Source organism: Ixodes scapularis, unplaced genomic scaffold (genome assembly GCF_016920785.2).
Source record: "Ixodes scapularis isolate PalLabHiFi unplaced genomic scaffold, ASM1692078v2 PGA_scaffold0__279_contigs__length_252992795, whole genome shotgun sequence".
Lineage (NCBI taxonomy): Eukaryota > Metazoa > Arthropoda > Arachnida > Ixodida > Ixodidae > Ixodes > Ixodes scapularis.
This window is the reverse complement of record NW_024609835.1, coordinates 98,150,001-98,175,597: the sequence shown is the minus strand read 5'-3', so window position 1 is coordinate 98,175,597 and position 25,597 is coordinate 98,150,001. Positions and strand designations below refer to the sequence as shown.

The window sequence follows — 25,597 nt, the reverse complement described above, 5'->3', positions numbered from 1 at the left end:
TGTCTTGACATATCACCGGGATCTTGATCGCATCGATCTTGTATGCGTCCATGTTGAACTTGCTTCTAAGTTCAAGCTCTACTACACGACGTTTTTTACGCTCTTGAGTCGAAGCAGAGGCAAACGCGTCGAGTGCCATCATGATGTAGCCAACGCACTCCAGCTGATGGCGTCTTGACAGATCCTCGGTGACAAACGTCTGCTGGCCGGCCTCCGTCGATCACACCTCTAGTACACCAACAGGGGATACCACGTACAGCCCATGCCGGGAAGGTTTGCAGAAGTACTACTCCGGACCCTCTGATGTCTCGGTGGCTTGAGCGAGTACAAACCTTCATGCTGCATTTTGGGTCGAATTTGTTTTCTTTGGCTTTTATCTATGACCGGCCACACGTGAACTTAGCGTGTCTTTTACCGCAAGTGGCCTTGCTCGATGGCCACAGTGAGGGACTCTGTATTACTTTATCTCTTTTGTCAAACCGTGTTTCTTCTGGTTTAGGTGAAGAGCAAAAAAACAGTCTGCAGTACTATGGCTTGTTGCGTTTCAGAAGAGCATTTCATTTTATATGGTGAGGGTCTGTTGTAGAGCACCGATGTAGACGGTTTAGAGGATTCACGTCAAGCAATGTTGTCCTCATATCTTGTGGTCTTTGTGTCCTCATATCTTGTGGTCTCACACTCGCTCTACTCCCGACTTTTCACCTCCAGAGATAGAAAATCAAGCAGTCAATCCAGTTGTGAGCGGCCAGGCTATCTGCTGGCACCAGGCATGGCAGTCGCCGCAGACAAATGAGCGGTTCTGTGGTATTTTCCGATAATGGCGCGTAGAAGTGTTCGCACCAAAACATTGCAGGGCATCCATGAAAAACTCAAATTACACCCAATGTTTGAAGACCGCGTATATTGGTTTGCACTTGGTCGAACATTGTACGTAGGCCCGATATATCGTTGGCTGACTTAACAGGTGAATCAACCTCACTCTGAAGAAAAGGTCCTGCTCCAATCGTTTCTCGTCTCCAAAACGGTGATTGAGGATCTCCATTGCATTCGCTTAGCAAATCTCTGTCCTTGATAACTCAGAAACAGCTGTATGTCCTTCGCCGCCCATGTTTGCATTTAAAGGTAACCGAAATTTTCGCTGGTGGACAATGTGGGGTTCTTGTGAATCGTTTCATCGAGTTGCTCCAAGAACTCAGATCACTTTGAGATTTCACCCTTGAATGGCGTAATGGTGAGCTTCGGTAACCTAGTTCCCGCACGTATCATGTCTTGGGCGTCGATTGGTTGACGACTAGTCTCCCTGGGAACACCTCGTGGCGATATCTGGTCTATAGAATATCTTTCCTGCATTTAAGAGCACTGATGGTGGCAGTCGTTTCACCTTCGTACTGGACGACTTCCTCAAATTCGGTTTCAAACGAATCATCCGGTCTGTGTCTCTCAAACGCTCCGTTTAACCTCCTGACCTCATCGTTATGGCGCACAATCATTCCACTATGGTATTAACCTGGATAATCGTTGAATCTTGATTTTGCAAGAGAGGACTTGATTCGTTGATGAGTCGTGTGTTTTGTGCCCGTCGGGTCGTTCTTTTTGGTCTTCAGCCTTTCCATGGGGATCCATTGCGCTGCCGAGTCTTCTTGTTGGCTCTCCCGGTCTTTGATTCTCGGGTTTCGGCACCGAAGTGTGGATTTGAAGACCCAGGATAAAGCGGTAGCTTCACAAGAAACTGAAGAGCGCGGCCACTGCATGCCACTGTACTCGCCGAACGCGTTGAAATGCAGAAACCAAACGCCGGACACTGGTGCTTTGCATTTCATTGCGTTCGACAAGTGCATGGGAGGCAAAGGCCGCAAGCTTTAGGTCTATTCACTAATCATTCGAACGAGAGCTCGACGTTCTGAAGTTCCCCCGAGCTCTCGTCTATTTCTCTTGCTTTGTTTCTCGGTGCATACCACGCTGTAGGCGATCAGTTGAAAATACTAAAGTAAAAAAAAAAAAAAAGAAATATAGCATGCACTTAATAGAATTATTCCAAAACTCGAAGGGCCTCGTCGCGGCGCAATGCGACGTTATGTATTGTGGGAATCACGGGGAAGCAAAATCTATACGTGCTCCGCTCCTGGTCCACAGGTTCCCTGAATTTAACTCGCGGGGTGACGGATTTATAGAAATAGTCTATTGAGCTACGGTAATTTGACTAGCAGGGCAATAAGGGAAGAAATACATTGACTTGTCTCCGCACTTATTTTTTAAATTAATAATAAAGGCATTAAAAACTCTTCTTAAAAATAATGCTTAACGTAAGAAAGAGCCATCTTGGTGGCTCCGAGGCGAGAGCGTCGGCCTACGGATCCCCATGTGGCGGGTTCGATCCCGGCCGAGGTGCCCGCAATCTGGCGGAGGCTTATTGCGGAGAAGACGCCGTGTAACCGAGCTTTCGGTTGCACGTCAAAAGATCCCCAGGTGGTCGAAATTAATCCTCAGTCCTCCGCTGGGGCGTGCCAGATGCCCGCCGTTGGTTTGGCACGTAAAACCCCAAATTTGACTTTAACGTAGGAAAGAAGTCCTCACTTGGTTTGTGTTTTTTTTAGATCAAGGAGCATTAGCTTTATGAATAAGAACAAGATGTCTAAATATCCCGTATAGTCTCGAAAGTCACAGTGAAGCTCCATTCTGCGTCGACATTTCAATTGCCTCCGGGTTGTTTGTTATTCGCAACTGTCAGCGATGGTGGTACAGCAATGTGAGAATCGCGCTCCCTTGCTCCTGAATGATCGGCTTCACAATAAAGGTCCTTGCTTTCACCTTCTTGACGTAAAAAAATAAACTAAGGTTCTAATACTGTTCGCATATAGCACAATTAGAATTACTTACGCGTCGCAGATCCAGCCTCGTGCTGCTGTTCTACGACAACCATCCAGATGACAGCTATATTGATAGGCACTAGTCCGCCCCGTATAGGTCGTGAATGTTACGAATTGCAAAGATGGAACTGGGGTAGGGTTGACGAGAACTGGGAGCTGTGCCGACCGCGTCGGCCTCTCTATAGCAGCAGGGTGTTATGTAGCCGAATTCTGTCGCAGGAGCCTGGTGTTGCGCTGCTAGTCACAGCGGGGGCTATAAGGCCGGTCATGTAGCGTTTAGTGAGGCTGGCTTGAGTCGTGTTGGGGGTATGAGTGACTATTAAAGCGATATCTTTAAGGAGCTCGTTTCTCAGAAGAGCTGGCGTTGGTGTCGGTGTCGGCGTCGGTGTGACAGGAAAATCCTGATCGGTCGATAAATATTTTATTTTCCTTAAGGAAGCTAATCGAAGAATCTTAGGCGGAGCGGGATCGAAGCCATGACGTTTGTCTGACTCGCAACCGACCCTTCGGTTGTGAACCAGACAAGCTACTGACTAGGCCACACAGACACTTTTTAGACTGCAGCTCTTAGGCGCCCGTTTCCGGTTTGAGCGGCGTCGGCGTCGTCGTCGGCGTAACCTCGCGGTGCATTATGCGAAATGTCGCATAATACAGCGCGGGGAGAAGGAGGGGTAGGGGGAGGGGAGGGGGAGGAAGGGGAGCTTGAGGAAGGGGGAGAAAGTGTATACCCTTTCCTCAGTACCCTTCCTTCCTCCTCAGGAGCTGCGCCCCAATTTGGCGTTACGGGGTGTTGTAAATGTCTAATTTTTCTTTTTCTTTTTTTGTTTCTGAAGGCCACGCAGACACGCTTGCACGGCTTGGAAACGAGCGGGGATTCATATTTAGCCATTGCGTTCCACTCTTAAAGACGAAGCTTGAGCGTTCTCCAGTAATTTTCTTTGTTTTGAGGTGTGTGTGAAGCGACACAATATTGTGTTGCTGCTAGCTCTGGCCAAGAGACGAGGGACACAGAGATGTCCAATACTCTGAAGAAAAAGACTGAGCGGTGGTGTCTTTTGCCGGGGTGCAACATGGGGAGTCAGTTCAGAACCGCGGCGCTCGTTTCATACTTAATAATTATCACCGTACAGCAAGTGTATCATCCATGATATCTCTTCTTTCTTTGCCACTGCTTTCTTAGCGCCGTAAGTGTTCTCGTCCATGTCTTTTCTATAAAATATACAATTCTAACCCCATTCTTAAAGAGAAGCTTTTCCTCGACCCACCTAGTTTCTCGACGCATTGATCATCAGTACAAAGTCGGCGTTCTTCATTCTCGAACCTCAGCCTATCACGATTCTTTCATTCCTAGGACATCATCAGAGTGGAACCACCTTCCGGCGTCATTAATATTATTACCCTCGTTAGATCTGTTTAAAAGTGCGGTTACTAATTATTTTTGCGAAAGTGACCCGTGACCTATCATGTCTTTCATTACTGTTTGTAGTTCTTTTTTTTCACTCGCTCCCCTCTGTAACGCCTCCAGGGCTTCGAGGGTGTGTAAATAAATAAATAAGTAAATAAATTGAACACATGCAAAGAGAAACACTCCTGCTTTCGGACGCCAAGCGACGCCTCTCTGATCGCGTGAAGGCATCGTCTGATTCCAAGAAAAAGATTTACTGCGTCACACGATGGAATTTTGTTTCTGGAGGAAAAAAAAAACAACTAAATTGCTGCAGAGAAAAATAGAAGTCTAAGTACGTGACCGTCTGACATGCCAGAGAAAACAAATTGCTTTAAGTGGGATTGCCCTTCAATATGGATAGCAGGTGAAATTGCACCCTTTATCTTGCCAATCGTGGTGTCCATTTTCATATAATGCACGCTCACTAGATGAAATGAATTCGGACATTTCCTGGTCCTTAAGGCCACGGTCCCACTGAATGTGGCAGTTTAGGTACTTTTTCGCAAGTTATTACTCATCTAATTTTAAATACTGCTTTGTGGGATTGATGTCATTTGAAAGGCAATGCAATCCTCTTTCATTTGATATTATGTATGTGTTGGTTTTTACTGTTCATGCGCGTTTGTAGCGTTGCGATTATGATGGCGCGGACCCTCACTTGCTCCGCTAGTTCATGTTTTATGAACGATCCATTAAAGATAGCACGGTTCCAATATAGCAGTTTTGTTAAGATGATGTCGGAGCAGAATGTAACGGTACACTTTTTTGGTATTTGCACTACTTTGTTTTTTTCATCCCTCCAAATATTGCCCTAAAATTGACATTTTTAAGCACTAATATGTTTTTAATGACAAGCGCTAGGGCAATAAAATTAGCTACAGATGTAGTGCTTATAATTGGTAATATGCAGAAAAAATTTAATGTTGTGTAAAATTGTTTTGTTTAGATATTGTATATCAAACGTAGCACTTTTTTGTGCTTCGAGTCATGGTACTTCAAATGCCGCTGAGGGAATAATTAAACTATGATAAAATCTTTTATAACATTTAGAGCTACAATGGTTGCCCAAGAGGTGGACGATGGCTTTTTCTAATTTTCAAAGTCATAACGCTCCAGGAGCCCTTCAAGCTTACCTGTTTTTGACGCATATCTTTTTTGGACATCAAACATATTTATTGGCATCTAATAACATTTATTGTTTGGAATAGATATACATTGCGATGTATTAAATTTTCACAATAATCTAGCATTGGTTTCTTAATAGATGTAGAGCTTAGCTAATTTTAAAAACAATTAAAAACTGTTTGGGTGTTTTGTTGCGCTACCTGGCGGATGGCAGACAAACTGCTGATTTCTAATGTTCGAAAAATTTCCGAGGGCGGCGTTGGCGTCTTTATCATCATCAATCTCCGTGTCTTTTTACCCTCACATTTAAAAAAATATATTGGAAGATTTACTATTGATAACTGAATAGTTTAAGTACTGGGTCAGGCTAATAAATCTAAAACAAATAATTATACAATCGTAGCGTGATATAATGTGTTCATTATTTGATATGATTTCAATCAATGAACAATAAAGACGAAGAGGAAAAGAATACACCCGAGTTCCCTTTATGCCTAGGGTCACTAAATTGGCTTTAAAGTATCAGCACTTCGTTCCCCAAAATTGTTTTGGGAGCCGCCATTTTGGGTCTTGTTCGGAGCAAACACAACTGCCGAACATCATGATCCAAAAGTACGAGTTCCTCAGCATTAGATGCGGTGTTAGGAAGCTGATGCAATATTGCAATGCTCTGTCGCGGGTTGTTTAAACATTTGTGAGGGACGGAAAGCGTTTCCTGTGATTTTAGACAAAGCTTCATATAACTGGCAACCATGATTTTAAGCCACAATATGGCCAAGTGTCGTTGCTCTGAACCGTAGCTAATTTACTGGCACAAGCGGGAACAATGAAGAGGCAGGTGTCGAAATGTAGTGTCTTGTGGAATCCACGGGGCTTACGTCATGGCCCCTCCAGGTATTACAAGCCTCTTGAAGAAGAGCATGAATAGTGTCATTAAATAAGCTACGCTCCAGAGTAGGCACACTTGGCATTATTGTGGCTTAAAACCATGGTTGCCTGTTATTTGAAGCTTTATCTGAAATCACAAGAAACGCTTTTCCGTCCTCCACTTTAAACAGTTTGCGACAAAGCAAAGCAACATAACATGAGCTTCCTAACACCGAATCTAATGCTGAGGATGTCGCACTTTTGAATCATGACGATCGGCAGTTGCGCCTGCTCTGCACAAGCACCAAAATGGCGGCGTTCACAGCACTGTCGGGGAAGAGAGTGCCGATACTCTAAGCGCAGCTAATTTATTGGCTCTACTTCCCGCGAAACTCCTTTGCCGTGACTGAAACTGAAAGTAAAAATGAATAATACACCATTATTATAGCTTATTTAGTTATAACCAAATACACATAATGAGAGGCGGAAGCGGGCGGGTAGGAGAAACGCGGGTTTTATGTGCGACCGTTCTAACAGTCTCAAAAGAAAGAACGCAGGAGCTTTCGCTGGTTTAAAAAAAAAAGGCATCCAAAGAAAAGAGGCGGCACGCTGTGTTCTTTGTTATTATGCGTCTAATCAAATTGTTGTGTGTATGTTTATACAGCCGGAAGTTAGTCTGCCTTAGTGGGCGTCTGGTGTCTCAGCTGTAGATGAGCAATTTAGTCAGTGCGGTACAACCGCACACCTCGGGTCTTTAACGTGCACCACGCACACGACCGCACGCCGGTACGATGCTCTTCCAGATCGAAACGGGCAGGGGCGGGGTGGGTTCTGCAGCGCGAGCTTTCGCTCCAAGTGCTCCGAGCTGGTGTGCGCTAGACCACGCACTCGGCCACCGACCCGCCCCCCCCCCCCCCCCCCTTGTGCGTCTGATTTATATACATGTATAAGTATTTGAAGATCGACGATGGACGTCGATCGTCTCGAGGTAATGTAACGTAATAACATTAAATAAATAATAAACTTGTTGAAGGACTGAACGACTAAATTTTTCAATTCTTGGATTGTAATATGGCGGTAGCCTATTGTACTTACTGTTGATGAAGAGCAATATGAGGTGACGAGGTAATGATTAAATGATGAGGCTCTAAAGGACGACGACATTAGTGGGTGTCAAACCACAACGTACAGTGCCAGACTTGTTTCAAGTATCGTGTACCCAAAGACTTTCTTCACCCGCAACAGAACATGGTAGAATCAATGAGGATGCTGCTTTACAACTGTACGTGGAACAGGGAAACTGCCCTGTGCAGAAGTGCGGCTTATTCGTTAATAGGAGGGACGGATTTCTAGCAGCATTCCCTGATTGACTACTTGGAACAAATGGCCTCGTTGACGTAAAGTGTCCCCGTTCCAAAAGATTCTTGCAGCATACTTAAACCGCAAAGGAGTATGAGGCGAAAAATAAGAAAAAGGATCCTGGTGTGGAAGGTCCAAACCACCACCATAGCTTCTACTATCAAATACAAGGGCAGTTACACAATACGCAAAGAGAGTTTTGTGATTTAGTTATGTTTACACTTAAGGACATTTATATCCAACGTATTCAGAGAGATGACACCTCCTGGTCAACCAACATAGAGCCTTTTCTACTCAAGTTTTACATGGGAGGCCCGACTTCCGCTGAAATTTCTCACGTAGACGAGTTGTCCGACGGAATAAACTGCCATTACTCCCGATCTGGGAATCTCTCAATCTTTGTTCGTAGGCCATAGTATCATGAGATCGAGGGGTGTGGCTCTTCGTCCGCCGAATGTTCCTTCGGCGGGCTTTTTTCCGTGTAAGATGAGACCGTCGCGTGCTGCCGGAACAAGAACCTGGCGATTATTTACTGAACTGCTTCCGTAAGCTTCAAAGGGGCTTTTTTTCGTTTCGCACACCATCTGTTCTGCTTGCCCGTTAGTTGCAGGATGGCATGGTGCACTGATGTGATGCCTGATGCCGGTTTTTTTTTCTTCAAAAACTTGTTTATTTTATTTGAAGCAAGATTTGACGCTTTATCAGAGAAAAGTATTTTCGGTAAGGCAGAAGCAGGTAAAAGAGACCGTAAACGTCAATGCCGTGTTTGCACGTCGTGGCAGGCATCGTGTAAACTTCCAGCCACTTAAAGTACGCATCGACCATGACTCCGCAGATGTGGATACGTTTCGCCACCCACCGACTGAATAGTGGATCGTTTTCAGTTACTGTTCATGAGGGCGTTGGACTCAAGGAATACTTCGAGTCTTTCCAGAAAGTTAGCCCAGGTGCCAGGACTTTTGTCGAAAGCGGTAAGTGTTCGAAACGTCGACAACGTCGGTAGCCAGGTGTTGTGCTTGACAGTGGACACTTACCATTCGCTGAGAAGAAACTTGCTTGTTCGTCTGTCATGAGTCGTCCGATATCAGGTCATCACCGCAACACCATCTCCCGACAAAACTGGTGTCCATTGTCGCATGTCCATGGTTAGCAAGCACGCCAACCTATAAATTCCCGAACGCTCATAACTTGCCGTCACTAAACGCTGTTCATTCATAGCGTCTTCATTGCAAATAAACGTCTTCCTATTTCTTCTGGTGGTTTTCATCATATTCCTCCTAAGCTGTACTTACAACATTATGTGTGTCGGTACTTCCGTAAATATTGCAACGGCGTTTGTTTTCTGGGAACTATAATGTAACAACCTTTACAACATCTTCCGGACCCCGTGAAACATAATATTTCGTGACCTTATTTTAGTCGACATTAAAATGGTCAGGTAAGTACCGTAAATTGCGAAGCAGTCTACTTGACGTCCGCTTCCACTGGTATCTTGGAAGATTGAGTCTACTGAGCGTGCATTCCTGCCGAAGAAATTTTCATTGATAGAATATTGACACGTCAATGAACATTTGATTCCTTCTTGGTAAGATTTATTGCGAAAGCCCGTTACAACTGCCGAACCGCATGTCCCTATATCAGAGAACAATTTACACCCAGCCTGACATTTTCGCATACATCCGTTTGATGGGCCACGCTACTTGAGCCAGCTGAGCACAGCTGGCAGCGGCGCGAGCAAGGCCACAAGGGGAACGTGATGGTGCTCGAGCCATCCCACTGCGAACCAATGTTTCGGCCACCCCACGGGTTCGTGTCGCCATTTATTGGTTGAACTAACGCCTTGTTCAAGATGGCTGCCATGGGACCAGAGCCTTAAGCTCTGGCTGAGAATGCAGAAGTCAAGAAAAGCTCGCTTTCATGAGACCAGGCTACACACACAAAAAAAATATATATATATATATATTCACCAACTCACAAAAACAAGGTATTTCAAGGTCCACAAAATTTACAACTTCAGAAAGCAATATTTAACTGAGCTTTGACACTAAAGTGGAGAGGAAAGAATCGCATATCATATCATACTCAAAACTAGTTTTTTTTTAATACTGGCATGTAGAGTAAGATAGACCATTATTGTTCTAAAACCGCAAAAACGAAAACAAAAATATCATAAAGAAGCGACACAATGTAACTGACCGCTCCAAAGCACCATTTACGCTTTGCATATAAGCCTCTGCCGCTAGCGCAAGTCACGCTTTTTCACAGGGGTGTGGGATAGGATGGTGCTTATTCTTTTTCACAACAAAGCAGACAAAAAAAAAACACATAAAGAGTAGGTCCATTTTTACGTTGAATACAGCATTTCTACTGCAACCGCCAGGCTTCTGTCAGCCGTCAGATAGCCGCGAACTAAAGCCCCTCAATAACTGAAAAGTTCCGCCATTCATTGTTGTAGAAATGCTCGAGGCACGTGCCGCGTGCCACGTTTGGGAGGAACATGGCGTCTGAAATCTAGGTCGGTGCCGCGCAGTGCCGCCATGATCTTCCAAAGGGCTCCACGTTGCACGTGCCTCTTGCATCGACGCACCGCTACTTTTAAAACATGTATGGGCTTTATTGCGCGCTCCCCCGAAGCGCCCTCACCTGCGTTCTTGCACATCGCTACAGATTCACGACCGCCGGACGACACACCTCCGCATTTTCGTACACCCTAAATCGGAGGTATAAATACTCGAGTGTTTTAGCGCGTAAGCGCACCGTAGATCGGAGCACGTGAAGCAAAAGCTCGCGCTGCAGAACTCAGAGATCTTGAGTTCAATATCCACCCCTTGCCGTTTCGATCTGGATGAGGATTGTACCGGCGCGCGGTTGTGTGCCACTACTGTTTTATGTACGCCAAAGGTCACTGGCTAGCAAAGGTACTGCACAGGTTAAAGTTAAAATCTACAGAAGGAGACCCCAGATACCTATAGGAAGGCTGAACAACTTCCCGCTGCCTAAACAAACACACACATTGCAATTATGGAAATGGGGGGTGATGCATTTTCTGGCGGAAAAAATTAAACAAATGAAGAGCAGCACAACATGGCTTAGCTCTATTTCGCTTCAATTTTTTTTTATTATTTCGCTGTGCTCCAAGCAGAATTCGGCATTTTAGGTCGCCCTCACTCACCGACACCCTCACAGCCATCACTCACCTCAGCCCCCCCCCCCCCCCCCACTCAACTCAGCCTCATAGCTACACTCACCCTCAGCGCTTCAGTCATCCTCACACTCATCTTCAGCCCTTCACTCACTCTCACGCACTCATGGCCTTCACGCCCTTTACGCACTCACCACCCTCACGGCCCTCACGCACTCACACGCCTCACGCACTCACCTCCCTCACGGCCCTCATGGTCCTCACTCACCCTTAAACTTATGAATTTTCGGGGTTCAGAAACTCACCCTCACCTCACCTGTAAAGGTGAGGGTGATCATCGGTGAGTGAGGGCGCTCATGAGTGAGGCTTGCTGAGGTATGCCGCAAACAAGCAAAACGCCGCCCGTTCAGCAGCGCCTCGCTGTCTGAAGCGGCGAGCGAGCAAGCTCCCGACCCCCATTCCGACCCAGCTTCCTTTTTTATCTCAAACGTAACAAAGAAAACGGCCAACCTAACGCTAGTTGCGCAAAATGCGCTATCAAATAACGCCAAGCAGCGAACCTTTTTTTTTTTATTGATGCAATAAAAGGAAATCAGAGATGTTAGCCGGGAGTACAATCTCCTGACTGGCTACTCTGGTGGGAAAGGGGTAAGGGATATAACAGAGTTAGGAAAGAGGAAAAGAAACATAAAGAACAAAAGAGACACAATCACGCATAACACACGCACAACCATTTGGACAAGAGAGTTCAGTACATAGCATTAGAGTCTCTTATCCAGGCCTGTTGCTGAAAGAAAACGGAGGAGGGCCTTTGTGGTGTTTAAAGCACAGTCTTCGTTGTTTCATGGCCCCAGGAAGTGCTGTATTGTAAGGGGTGGTCCCGGAGTCTTCCTAATGTCTTGTAAAAAGTGTTTTCGCTGACCATCATAACTTGTACATTGAAGTAAAATGTGTTGAATATCTTCAACAGTTCCACACACGGAGCAGTTTGGGGACTTTAATTTCCCAATAAGATGAAGGTAATAGTTAGTGTAGGCGACCTTTAGCCGAATCCTATGGAGAACCGCTTCCCGTCGTCTCTTCAGGCCTCGAGGTACTCGAAACCGTAAGTGCGGGTCAATATTTTTTTGAGAGGAACTTTGGTTGATATCCTCTTTCCAGAGGCTCGTTGCGGCCGATTTCCCCAATATCGCCACTCTTGAACAGACGTCCGATTTTGTAAATGGAGCTAGGACTTTTTGGGCAGATTCGTGAGCCTTTGCAGCCATAGAGTGGCTGCAAAGGCTTTCGTTCTCACCCGTTACCCAATAGACGCTTTACACACGCGCCAAATTACAGCCGCCATTGCTGACCTTCTCTTGTCTTACCGAGATGCCGAGCAACTGAAACGGTACTTGACGATCCTCTACAAAGGCCGATGCCTTAGAAAAGGACACAGTTGAGTCTAATATGGCAATAACCTGGCCTGCTATGTTAATGATGAAGTGAAATAAACGAAATAAGAGGAAACAAAAACTGAAGGTCAGTTATGGCGGCGTTCATGCACAGCTGCTGCAAAGCGTCTATAGGCCCGCTCCAGCCGAGCAAAATAGAATATTTGGTTCGCGTTTGCGTCATCACTCTTTCCCACTACAGTTTTCTATACTCCGTTCCATTCTAATGGCGAATTCGCGTGGTTCTTTCCGCGCGCTCTCGAGCGCTCTTTCCAGAGCGCGCGAGATCGGGTGGTTGAAAGAGAGTGCTCTGGCCTGATCGGGAGGTTCATTCCGAGGGCGCCTCTCCCTCTCAGAGCGCTCCCTGGCACTCCGTCTGTAGCCGTCGGAGTGCGGAGCGGCGCAGGCGTCACGTGGTACTTGGACGGGGATCACGTGGTTTTGTTGACGATGGCCGGCAGTGGTCTGGGGTGGTGTGCGGGGTACGGCATGACGGCGATTGATATCTGGTTCTACAAAGTGCTTGTGAATTTGACGGTACGAGGATTACGACGGACGGGACGACATTCCTTTGCGACCGTAACAGGAAAAGTCGACGTGTGAAGTATTCCCAGTGCTTTCACAAGATCGTTCATCTCACGGCGGTGAATCCGCTAATCCTAACCGACGAAGAAACAGCTGGCAGAGCTCGTCGCTGTTTTACCGGGTTTTGTGGTCGCTTCAAGAAATTTTCAGGTTTGGTAAAGGTGCGTTCAAAGATTTGTGTTGTAAAATAAAGGGACAGCCGAATATAATGCACTGTGATTTGTGTCACATGGCGACGCTTGCACGATATTTCGCCGTGAGAAAAATGCGGTTTATTAACCATTTTATATTTGCCTGTTCTGTCGTACGCATGGCCGCTATCGCAGCGCATTCACTGACGAAAACGCGATGAGTTGACAACTGTTTCCAAGCGTTGGCTTTCATTCTGTTCTGCAAAAATCAATTCGCATACTGCTGATCTCTTTTTTTTTTACATGCCGATGCGTAAAACAATTTACGTCACAACCGTTATTTCATCACGTTGCGAGCGTAAATTATTTCTCAATCGTTCACCGTACGCTGTAAGACCGTGTTGTTTTCGATGCATTACCAATGTCCAGAAATTTTACTTCCGTGAGTGGTCTGAGAATCTCGGAGCGCTCTGAAGCCAGCAGTTGTGATCGGCTAAAAAGGGTCCCGAGCACCCCCTCCTTGCCTGGCGGCGAGGAGGGGGCGCTCTGCTGAATCGAGGTAAGAGGAGAGAGGCGACCACCCGAATTCACCATAAGTGCCAGCGTAGCAGAGGTACACTGTAGCAGAGGCCACAAGAGCGTTTTCCGATCTTTCAGTGTCCCTGCCAAGCACGTGCGCTCGTACAGTGCGAGCATCGTTCGGGGGAACGTTCTTTTAGAAGTAGCTTTGGCGGTGGCCGAGTGGTCTAGCGCACACCAGCTTGGAGCACGTGGAGCGAAAGCTCGCGCTGCAGAACCCAGGGATCCTGGGTTCGAGCCCCACCCCTGCCCGTTTCGATCTGGATGAGCATCGTACCGGCGTGCGGTCGTGTATCACTACTGCGTGATGCACGTTAAAGACCCCAGGCTAGCGGCTGTACCGCACTGGCTAAATTTCTCATCTACAGCTGGGAGACTCGTCGCCCCTGTGAGGCAGACCAAGTTCTAGGCTGTATAAACACACACACAACCCAATTTTTTTCCAGACATTGTTATGGCTCGGCTGTTGTCGTCGTTGCAGCGATTGGACACGTGACACTACACGAATGCTTCTCGAGCTAGCAATTATCACGAGCCCAAGTCGAGTGCCCACGCAATGCTCGGGTCCAATCTATGAACCGCATTCAAATATCGTCACTTGGGTGTACTGCGATCCCCACGTTACGTCATCAAATTTTGCAAAGGAGAGATTGAATGAAAATGATCGCTTTTGTCCTTGAAATCACACCGCAACAAAGGAGTCTCTTGGCCAGTGGCGTTGCGTGTGAGTATCCTTGAGTCAGGTGTGCCAGTAAGCTCGTGTCAAGTGAAAAACATTCCAATCGGATATCGTTGCACCGCTCCTTTAAAGGAGCGGTGCAACGATATTCAGTATATAGGAGGCTATGATACTTTGTCAGTATATAGGAGGCTATGATACTTCGTTTCACCTTAAGTATACAGACCCAGCCAACGCGACAAGCTGATGAGACAAATCATAGACCGTCAAAAGAGCACCATCGTGAAGTTCGGCAATGTTTCTGAGACTGTTCTATTATCGCTGAACCAATCATAATTAGAAAATGTGTAGTTACTTGTGCTTTTGATGGCTCTTGATTGGTCCCATTGCTTTGTATCATCGGCTGCATCTAGGCTCAAGCTGAAACGAAGTATAGCCTGCTGCAGAAGCAACAGCAGCGTCTTTGGTCGCCTTATTTCCTATAATGCTGGCGCACTGTGTCGTCAATGGCTGCAAGAAATGAGTTGGCGGGAAAGGTAAAGCCTGTTTGTTTTTAGATTTTAATCAAATAAACATTTGGCTACCAAGCAAAAAAAAATAGATAACTGCCATTAGAGAAAGGAGCTCAGACGGATTATCACGGCAGCCAAAAGGGCGCTACTGAACTTCCACTGTATTTTAAAACGGGTTCGATGGCTTTCTCAGCCTTCGCTGAGCGTTTCATGCATAGTTAAGCCTCATTTCGCAACCTTTTTGCAGCCTAAAGCCTCAAATTATGAAGCTTTTGGTGATGCACAATAAGTGGCGCGCTGCAGTTCGCAAATCGTCAATTTTAGCGAGAGGCTTTAACTGTGCAAAGTCCTAAAAACTATCTCACTGTGCTTGCCAAGCAAGCAAGCGCTTTTCCCGTACTGCGGACACAACGACCTTTTGTGGGCTAAGACGAAGAGATTAAATATATTCTAAATTGGCCATCAAGTTCTTTAAAATAATTTATTCCAGATATCAGGGCCTTCTATTTGTACGCAACACAGTTTTGTTTTGTTTGAAGAGACCTTTATAGTTATTATTGGTCACCTCCACGTAAGATTTGTTTCTTTTCACGCTCACATTAATCTATACTCAACTTGCTCTAATATTACAAGCGCAAACAAGTCGGGAGACTCAATTTGTGACTGCGTGTGCGAGCCAGCATCATCCCACTCTGCAGAATATTAAAAGGATGGTAATCCAAAATTTGAATTTCAGAAAACAATGCAGGAGCTGTAGGCGGGACGCTACAACCCCCAGGCACGTAGCCAGGGGACGGGGGGGCATGGGGCCCCCCTGAAGTCTTCCCTTTTGCTGGGACCTCTTCTCCCCCTCTCTCTCATACAGCATTTTGTCATGAGCGCCCCCCCCCCCCCCCCCCCCCCGCCGCGAAACAAAATCCTGGCTTCGTGCCTGACAGCCCCTACAACACTACTGGTAAGGCGATATCTCGAATGGACGGCCGTCTTTTCGGAAAAAGGGGTCGAGATTGAAGGAGGCCGATGAGGCGCGTGACCGTCACGATATCTCTTTTGCCTCCCCTTTCCCTTCGCGCCCTAAAGGTGACGAGGCGGAGAAGTCGCGAGGCCGTTCCCTCTCCTTCTCGGAGAAACAAGACGTAAACATATCTGTCAAACGCGCTTCCTTTTTAAAAAAAAAAAAAAAAATACGTTCATTTGTTTGAGACATCGCTATATGAGGGATGTTTTGGTGTTTGTAGCATCCCGTTGCACGCTTTTGCCGCCGTGTTTTGTGGAATTTAGATTTCGGTTCAGCATCCCTTTAAGAACTGCTCAAGTGTTATTAAACATACCTGACACCAACTTGATTTAAAATTGTCACTCTTTGCCCGTTATTAAGCTCAGCTACACTTATTTTTTTCGAGTAAATCTAATGTATGCCCATTGCAGTCCACTCAATCAATTTTCTGGTGGGCTAAGCCAGTTTTGTGCTCAACCATAGCCTCCTCTGTACTGACAAAGCCTGGCAGAACGCCATGAGACGCGGCCGCCGAAAGTGAAAAGGTAGAGCGGCAGACAACGGATGAGAGGAGAGGCATGTAAAGGGCACCCCGCTGCGGCGAGACGCCCAAACACACTTGTTCAGAGCGATGGAATGTACACTCGTGCTCCTTCCGTTCTTCGCGCTACGGCTTCTTTTCTCATCGAGTTTGAACATGGCCTCCGAGATCCCGAAGCGCGCTTGCTTCGGCATCTCAAAGGCCATAGTTTGAAATCCATGTTTCGGGTCCTCGCCATTGCAAAAGCTGTGCGCTGACTACAGGCTCCCCGGGAAATGCGCTGTGCTACTAGATCTTCGCGATCCAAATCTGCGACCGGGCACTCTATGTCTTCGTCGTCGAACTGTCATTCTTTGCGAGTATAGAGGAGGCTACGACTTAACGCAAGGCTGACGCAATTGGCTTTTACTACGATTCGAAAATGCAACTTCTCGAGTTTTGGATCGGCGTCAGGGAGCTCAGGCGATACTCTTGTTCTTTCATGGACCATTTTATCATTTCTAAATGGCGGAAGTGCATTTCCGGCCATTGTAGGTACAGTCTCAGATAACTGGCAACAATGGCTTTAAGCACCAATAGCTGGCTAAAGTGTCGTAACTCTGAAATGTAGCATATTGTAGTGACTCTAGGCACCGCATATGATACATCCTACACGCTTCTGCCGTTAGTCTGCATCGTGGACCTACCTGCACTGTCGGGGCCTTCGTAATAGAACATTGCCATGTCAAAGGAACTCTTCTTCATCGCTTTGAGTGACTTCTCCACAAGGTATTTTGTTTCCGAGTTCACTGTGCTCCAGGTGCCCTTGTACTCGGTACAAAAGTTTGGCTTGGTCCCGTTGAAATTCACCTGGCAGCCGTCCCACCAGTGCATGTCGACAATTAGGTTTCGTCGTACGGCGCTGACCCAAATTGGCTTCGCCTGGTTCCACCAATGTAGCTCTATGCTCTCGCTCGCCGCCATCTTGAAGTAGACATTAAGTTCCTGGTTGTACATGAAGTTTCCTACAATGCCGTGGTTTTCCGTGTAGAAACCTACAAAGTGCGTTTTAAAAAGAAGGTTCAACTGGCGGGTGAATGACGTTGCAATATTTTCACCTTCAGAAGAGTCTCGAAGGATTCGGGAGGTTGCATTTTGCGTCACAAAGATACCGGGTGTTTATTTTAATTCAAAAATATATATTTAAAAAAACAGTGAAAGGTACCTCAAAGCAGTCTGCGCAGAGCAGTGAAAGGTACCTCAAAGCGGTCTGCGCAGGTGAGTCCCCAGAGTGACATAATATGATGGAAGAATGGTTACGACAAGTTGACTAATTAACTATATTTGTTCATTAAATATTTAATCAGTGATAATGAACACATGGTTTCAAATAGAATCTAGCTGAGCATAATCAGAAACAACTAACTTAGTAACATAAGAAACTATTGAAACACGTCCGAAGTGTGGGGTGCGTTAAAGTTAGCATTCGTGTAACAGGCTCAAGACTAGCGGCACAATAATGTGGATGATAATCTGATCCTCTGCGCTCAGAGACGAGATGCGAGCTGATTTTCCAGGCTTCTTTTAAACAGTTTGTATTAACCCTCTCATGCATCACGTCCACACATGAGGACAGATGTTTTTAGTGTTTTTTTTCCCAACATATTATGTTCTCATGCCTTGCCGTCCTTTATGGTGTCCTCAAATGAGGACAGAAAAAGCTTTCCTAGAGGGCCGACAGGTGGCAGCACTTGCCGAATCTCGCACAGAGGGCATCGTAGGCGCGATGGCCGACGCAGGTCGCAGGTAGAAAAGCGCTCCACTAGGCCTAACTTCCTACCCCAGCCAGCATTCGTTCGGCTGAAATCCGAACCCCACGGGGTTCCACCCCGGACCCCATCGTTAACCCTGGACGAAGCCGTAGCCGGGTATCCCCCTTCACCAGCGGACGCTGAGGACCAGGCCTTCCTGAACCCGAACTGCACCCCGAGAAGGGCATTCAATGGCAAGATCCGCGTCCTCACAAAGACGCAGGTAATGAACCAGGCAGCCAGGAATCCATACCCGGCACCCTCAACTGAAAACATCGCAGCGATGCAAAGCTCAGCGCAATCACCACTGAGCGTGGACCCAGCAGAGTGGAAGATGTACCTTGAATTTCAGCAATTGCGAGAAACCTTCAACGCGTTTTTGCAGAACCAAGAAGAGGTAGCAGAATTCATGTCTCTCAAGCAAGAGCTAAAAGAGTACATGGCTCACAAGCAAGAAATTCAAACATTTCTTCAAAGCAAATCGAGCACGTCTTCCGAAGGCGAAGCAGCGGCAAATTCTCCCGAGAAAGACGACGACGTTGGAAACAATATGACACCAATGGATGAAGACAAAGGCAACGACGGTGAATGGCAGCCCTCTCGTAGGCGCAAGCACCGCAGCTCAGACAATGCGCAGAATACTACATCACGCACTGCACCCACGCAGAGAGTTGTGCTCAAGCCAACCTGTAAGGCCGAAGTATATAGGTTTACCGGGAGAGACATCTGTGCCGCTATTGAGAAGACCGGCGTGCGCAACAAAGATGGCTTCTCGGTACATATGAGCGAGAAATCCAACACGATTTCAATAACCACAAAGAATCCACTCATCACAAGTAAGCTGCTCTCCATCGGAGAAATAAAAAAGGATGACAAGACGTATGAGGTCACACCTTACATGGCTATGGCTAGCAATGAAGTCAAGGGAGTGATCTATCTGCACGGCTCCGACAATAAGGAAACGCCCGAAACTCTCATGCAAGACCTCATGTGTCGAACAAATAAGATTGTTGCGGCCAGAGTGATAGGCAGATCCGGCAGGACCGTCCTTATCATATTTGAAGGCAAGTCCATTCCAAAATACGTACGTTTCTTATACGAATCCTACCCAGTATCATCGTACAGACCACGACCCGTAGTCTGCTTCAACTGTCACGAAAGCGGACATAAGTCAGATGTCTGTCCCAATAAAACTAGCCGTTGCGCCAAGTGTGGACACGACCACAGCAAGGACAGCGACTGCGAGCTACAACCCAAATGCCACAACTGCGGAGGCTCTCATGTGGCCACCAGCAATGATTGCCCCAAGCGCAGGATTCCGCCGAAGAGGCGAACGACGCACACAGCCACGCCTCCACAAGAGAACAAAACAAACAAACCGGCCCCCACAAAAGGAGCCCCGGGCCCGTCCCCAGTGATACCAACCACACCAAGTAAGGGAGCATGGAGCACTCCCATATGTTTCACCGATACTGGCGCACCGGTGGTACTTGGCATGCCATCCAACAAACAGGCAGAAACACCCTCAGCAACCGTAGAGCTCGCCATCTGGCAAAGCAAGGTAGAGGCAAGAATGACCTCCGTAGAAACTTCGATAAAAGAAATGAAGCAAATGTTAGGGACCTTATTGAGCAAGCTCAATGTATAATCAGTCCCATCAGAAGACAGGCAATCACACCGACAAAAAGAAATATATGCCTTGGATCATGCAATGGAACTGCAGAGGATTTCAAACCAAAGCTGCGGAACTTAAACTTCGATTTCAAGACAAGAGAGTAGAAAAACCAGCAATGATTCTCTTGCAAGAGGCGGATTGTGAGAACATAACACTTCCGGGCTATGCCACATTCACAACGCCCACCATAACAAGGCACAAAGGAGCCACGCCCCGTTCTTATGGTATTGCTGCAACACTGGTTCATAAAGGAGTACACCACGCAAAAATCGACACGTCAAATATCAGCGATAATAATAAAGAGGTGATCGGCATCAAGATCAAGATCGGTAGCAAGACCCTGAATGTTTTTAATGTCTATATCAGACCAACTATAACGGAAGACAAAGACTGCAAATGGCTCGACCAACTTTTAACGGACAAAACACCAACGATTCTTTGTGGCGATTTTAACGCGAGACACACGGTGTGGGGATACAAAACGACGAACAGGAGAGGAAGGTCCATCAAGAAGTTGTGCGAGACTCATAATCTCGTACTTCTTAACGACAAAGACACGCCGACAAGGATATCCCAAAACCCTTCGCAGGCCGACACGTCGCCGGACCTAACGTGGGCCTCCAAGGGGCTCCGAATGTCCTGGCACGCCTCGCCAGACTCCATGGGCAGCGACCACGTTCCGATTCACATCAAACTACACAACCAGACATCACCGCGGAGGAAGACCCACTTCGTTAAATGGGACAACTTTCGAAAAGTCATCGCCAACCTCCCCGGCCAAGACTTAGCCCAAAAGATCCAGACGGCACTCGAGCAAGCCATGGAAACTTATAACATAAAAGACGACGCCCCAACCCCGGACCTCCATCTCCTAAACTATGGGCAAGTCGGCTTCAAGCCCTACAACGCTACCGGAAGAAGAAGAGCTCTAAACAGCTACGAATCAAGCTTAACCTAGCCACAGCCAGAGCCAGACGCTACACACTTGAGTTAAGCCGGCATAGATGGAGGTCACACTGCAGCTCATTCAACGAGAAAACGGGCCTGAAGAAAGTATGGCGCACGTACAAATGCATGGCGAGTAAAACTAGATCTGTAGGTACCAGCGGCAACCTAGCCCTCAGTCTAGGACTCACGGAAGAAGAGGTAGCAGAACTCGCGGGAGACATATTCTTTCCGCAGCCAACAACGGCACACCCAGCGGACTGCTATGAGCCTAGCAAGATCCAAGTACCGACCGACGAGGTTCTCCCATTCACCATGGGAGAGCTGCAGGCAGCTCTCGCCAAAGCAAAGGCGAACACGGCACCTGGGCCAGACCGAGTTACGGTTGCGGCGCTACGAAACCTGCCTGAGAAGGACACCGCCGACCTTCTAGACTGGATCAACAGGATCTGGGAAGAGGGCATCATTCCGACAGAATGGAAGACATCCACTGTCCTTCCGATCACAAAACCAGGCAAAATTCCACCCGACCTCCGGAATCTCCGCCCATTTTCTCTCACTTCGAACTTCTGCAAGCTTATGGAAAGAATGGTCCTAGCTCGAATCACATGGATCCTCGAAACATACCGGAAACTGCACCCTATGCAGACGGGGTTTCGTCCCAACATCTCGACTCAAGACAGCCTGGCGCTTATACACAAGGACATGACCGAAAACCCTGCCAATGCAAAGCCCAGAACGATGGTCGCCATCGACATAAAAAAGGCTTTTGACACAATACCTCACGACACAGTAGTCCGCGCAGCGGAAAGAAGAGGACTACATGGACGCATACTCAACTTCATCAAGGCATTCCTGAAGGACAGGCAGTTTCATGTAATCATAGGTCGCACCAAAGGAACCCCCAAACCTAACCACATCGGAGTCCCCCAAAGGGCGGTAATATCCCCCACTTTATTTAACATGGCTATGACGGACCTGGCCTTCGAACTCCAAGAGATCGATGACCTAGGATTTACTATATATGCTGATGATGTCACATTATGGACTATTAAAGCACCGCCTCGAAACAACAGGCCATACTTCAAGAAGCCTTAAACGTCACCGCCAAATTCATGAAAAAAACGGGACTGCAGATATCTACCGAAAAGACTGCCTATATGACCATAACTAGCAAACGAGCCCGAGGCAAGCATAACATCCAGCTATTCCTTAACGGTGCTCCCATACAACCACAACCCAGAATCAAGGTTTTAGGCCTAACTTTCGACGAAGACGGTAGAGCTACAAGCTGGCAGAAGCAAATTAAGGCTCAGTGGAAGGACGGACTCAACCTCCTCAAACGGATTACCAGCAAATCATGGGGATTTGCCCCGAAGATTAGTCCGAGCACTGCTCGTTTCCAGAGCAGTGTACGGAATAAACTATCTTAGGCTCACTGCGACGCAAAGAGAGAAACTCGAGGTTCTCAACAGGTCCGCAATAAGGGTTATCACAGGCCTGCCAAAAATAACACCCATCAAGGAACTGCACAAAGCAGTTCAGGTCAACACCATCGAAGAGATCGCACAAGAAATGAAGATCAGTCAGTACAACAGGCTGGAGAAGACATGGCACGGACGCATCATACTAGAAAAACTAGGCAGAAGGACGTGGTGCATTCCAAGCATCCAACCATCACAGCCTCCGTGGGAGGACGAACCTGTCGTCTCCCTCAAACCTATACCCATGAATCAAGGTGAAGGACACAGGAAACGTCGCGCAGCTGCAGCAAAAAAACACCTCGAAGATCTCGGAAGACTTAGGGAACAGGAAGACGTCGAAATCCTATATACGGACGCAGCTAGAGACAATGACGGGAGAACGGCCGTAGCCTGGTTAGCAGAGAGCTCCTCCAAGAAAGAGAGTAAGCTCGCACCAATAACACCCAGCACAAAAACAGCAGAACTGCTCGCCATCCAGTTAGCAATTGAAGCTCATGTAGAAAGCACCAACAAACACCTGTACATATTCACCGACTCGAACGAAGCGGTTAAGGAATGCCTTCACATAGGCAACAAGAACAATATTACACGAAAAATCAAGAATTTAGCAAAAACACTACGTCTTAAAGGAAGGCGGCTCGAACTGTCATGGATTCCAGGAAACGAAGAGGCGAACGAGGCCGCGAGGGCTAGACTACAAGATGACGTACCCTCACAAGGACTCGCCTCCTCTTCGGTCAAAGAGAAACCCGTGGCACCGGACCCAGAGGAACAGAAAGAGATGGAGCGGATAGCCAGGAAACAACGACTGGCATCCCTGCTGCCCATGGACGACTGCCCCATCCCACCAGGCTTTACCAGATGGGAGAGGGTATGCATTTGAAGGCTCCAGACATGCACAGCCCTGACCCCAGTATGGCGTGCTCGATTTTATAAGCCTACTTCACCGAACGACCCCGGCCCAGACCCGCTCTGTAAAACTTGCAGCGTACCTGCTACCTGCCAGCACCTTATATGGGACTGTCAGGCCACCAGCAAGGAAAGACAAGCTGCCATACACGAACTGCCCGCGGAAGCCAGACCCACAAACTACCGAGAATGGACAAGACCGGCCAGTGACAACGTCAATAGGAAACAAATATTAACCTGTCTGTTGGGCTACGTATGCTCGGCGGGCCTTCCTCAAATCATTTAACTTCCTCCCATTCCCCTACCCTCATCACCCTATTCCGTAACCCATCAAGGATAGATGATATTTATCAAGAAGCCTTGACATAAGCCTTTCATCAATAAAAAAACGTTTAACCACCACCAGGGCATCGTACCTCGTCTTCATTCATGGAGAAGCCATATGCAACAGTTTGTAAAGGTAATTATTTTTTACTAGCAAAACTTTGTATGCAAATAGCAAGGAAAATTGTTTTCAGACTGTTCTAGACACACTTTATGTATTAGCAACGAAAGTTTTGAGATAGTTTCTCCCGATTTTTCCTTTTGATGCCCTCTATATCTGTCCTCAAAAAGGGACACCATGCAGGAACACTGCTTTGCTCTCATTCCGCTTCGCGGGCTTTCCGGCATTTGCGCGTGAGAAACTTTGAGCTAAGCTTGCACATTTTTTCTTACTAACTCTTCAGTGTCTTTAGCTGAACGAAAAGGTCTCGGCAGAAGTCCTCTCTTCTCCAGCCGGTGAAAAAATGGGCCAAGCAAAACCTGCAACTTGAAAAGAGCCTTGACGGTGGTGCGTATTACCCCAGAAAAATGACTCTGAAGAATGCGCAGCGCTGTCGCAGTAAGAACTGTAGGGGCAAGACTCGGTACACTTGTGGGCGTTGCGATGTTCCTCTTTGCCCTGAGTGCTTTGAAGAGTTTCAAGCCTCGTGAGATGTTCACTTTCGTCTTTTTTAGCTGAGAGCTGCTTCTTTAGCGTTGCAGAACAGAAATGAAACAGTATTAACGTGTTCTAGCCCGAATATACTCATTATGTTGATGAAAATGACCATTGCACAAATACCAGAAATAGAATCACTTGACCACTGGAATGCACGTTGTCCTCAAATGAGGACATGTAAGTTCTGCTATTGTAAATAGGGTTGAATTTTTTAATATATTTTTTTTACATCATTGGTGGTTCACATGAATGCCACAACACGGTATAAACTTTTTTTTTAAGACATAGTGATTATAATTCATGCATGAGAGTGTTAAAAAGTTTTCAGTAGACGGGTCTCACCAAGCGTTCACCCGTTCAGTGCATGCGTGACGCCGGGATAATTTTAGTCTACACGAGGCAGCGGCAGCGCACGAGACGGAGCGTGGTGTTCGAGCTCTGCACGCCCTGAGCTCCAGCCAGGTTGTTGCACGTGCAGAAAGAGTGAAGTTTCCTCGACCATAGCCTCCTCTATTCTCACAAAGCGTGGCAGTTCGACGGCGGAGCCGTGAGTGCCCGGTCGGAGATTCGGAGCTCGAGGATCTGCTAGCACAGAGCATTTCACGAGGAACCCGGACGTTAGCGCACGGCTTTTGCAGCTGCCAGGACACGAAACATGGTTTTCAAACCCGACGAGAAAAGAAGCGGTAGCGCGAGGAATGCGAGGTGTGCGAGCGGACGTTCCATCGCTCGGGTCAAGTGTGTTTCGGCGTCTCGCCGGAGCGGGGCACCCGTCACGTGGCTCTCCTCTCATCCGTTGTCTGCCGCTCTACCTCTTCAATGTCGGCGGCCGCTTCTCGTGGCGATCTGGCAGACTTGGTCAGTATAGAGGAGGCTATGCCTGGACACATTGCGGCAGCCTTCCGGCCGCTCCGTCTCTGCAAACCTGTCGAGCTTGCTTAAGTGACCAGTGCTAGAAAGCATAAACTATACACGGACGACAAAGTTTGAGATTTAGCAAGGGCCGCTACGATTCAACGTCTTGGAGGAGACAAGTTAGTTTACAGCAATATTGGAAAAGTTAGAGCACATCTCGCCCTTCCTGGTTCTTTTGACGTCCACCTGGAGCATTGGTGGTTAATGTTTCATCGATGTTTCATGCAGCGGTGTTTAGGTGGGTTTTGTTCATTCTTTTAGTTCGCCCTTCAAAAGAACCCTCTCCCTGTGGCCCGCGCCCACCACATAGATCTATTATAATGTATGCTAGCTATTCCCCTGGCACTATGCGACTTCCGGGAGGAAAATTGAAGCAGACAGCGGCCAGCCTACTTTGCAGTGCTCCTGTCCATTCACTTGAAAAAATGCCCTTGCATTTTGTCTCTTTCGACAAAACATAACACGTAAACGTCTGCTATTTGGGTCGTAGCGAAACGAATGTGCCTGTATTATTATTGTAAAAGTGTAATTGCTTTAGTTACGAAATCTTTATTTACCAGTGAACGATGTTAAACTTCGCTATATTTCAGACTCAAACCGCTGTTTCATAGCAAGTATGTAAAAACGAACGAC

The 25,597-nt window shown here is 47.1% G+C and overlaps 1 protein-coding gene across 1 annotated transcript in view; it reads right to left on the bottom strand.

The window, feature by feature from the left end:
- LOC115313203 (glycerophosphocholine cholinephosphodiesterase ENPP6-like) overlaps window positions 1-17,397 on the bottom strand; it is a 42,798-nt gene extending 25,401 nt beyond the window's left edge. The window contains exons 1-2 of the mRNA XM_040205538.1: window positions 17,346-17,397; window positions 16,951-17,298 (exon numbers count right to left, since the gene is read on the bottom strand). Coding sequence (XP_040061472.1) covers window positions 16,951-17,298; window positions 17,346-17,397 — 400 coding nt within the window. The remainder of the gene's footprint in view (window positions 1-16,950; window positions 17,299-17,345) is intronic.
- Between the last annotated feature and the right edge of the window lie 8,200 nt (window positions 17,398-25,597).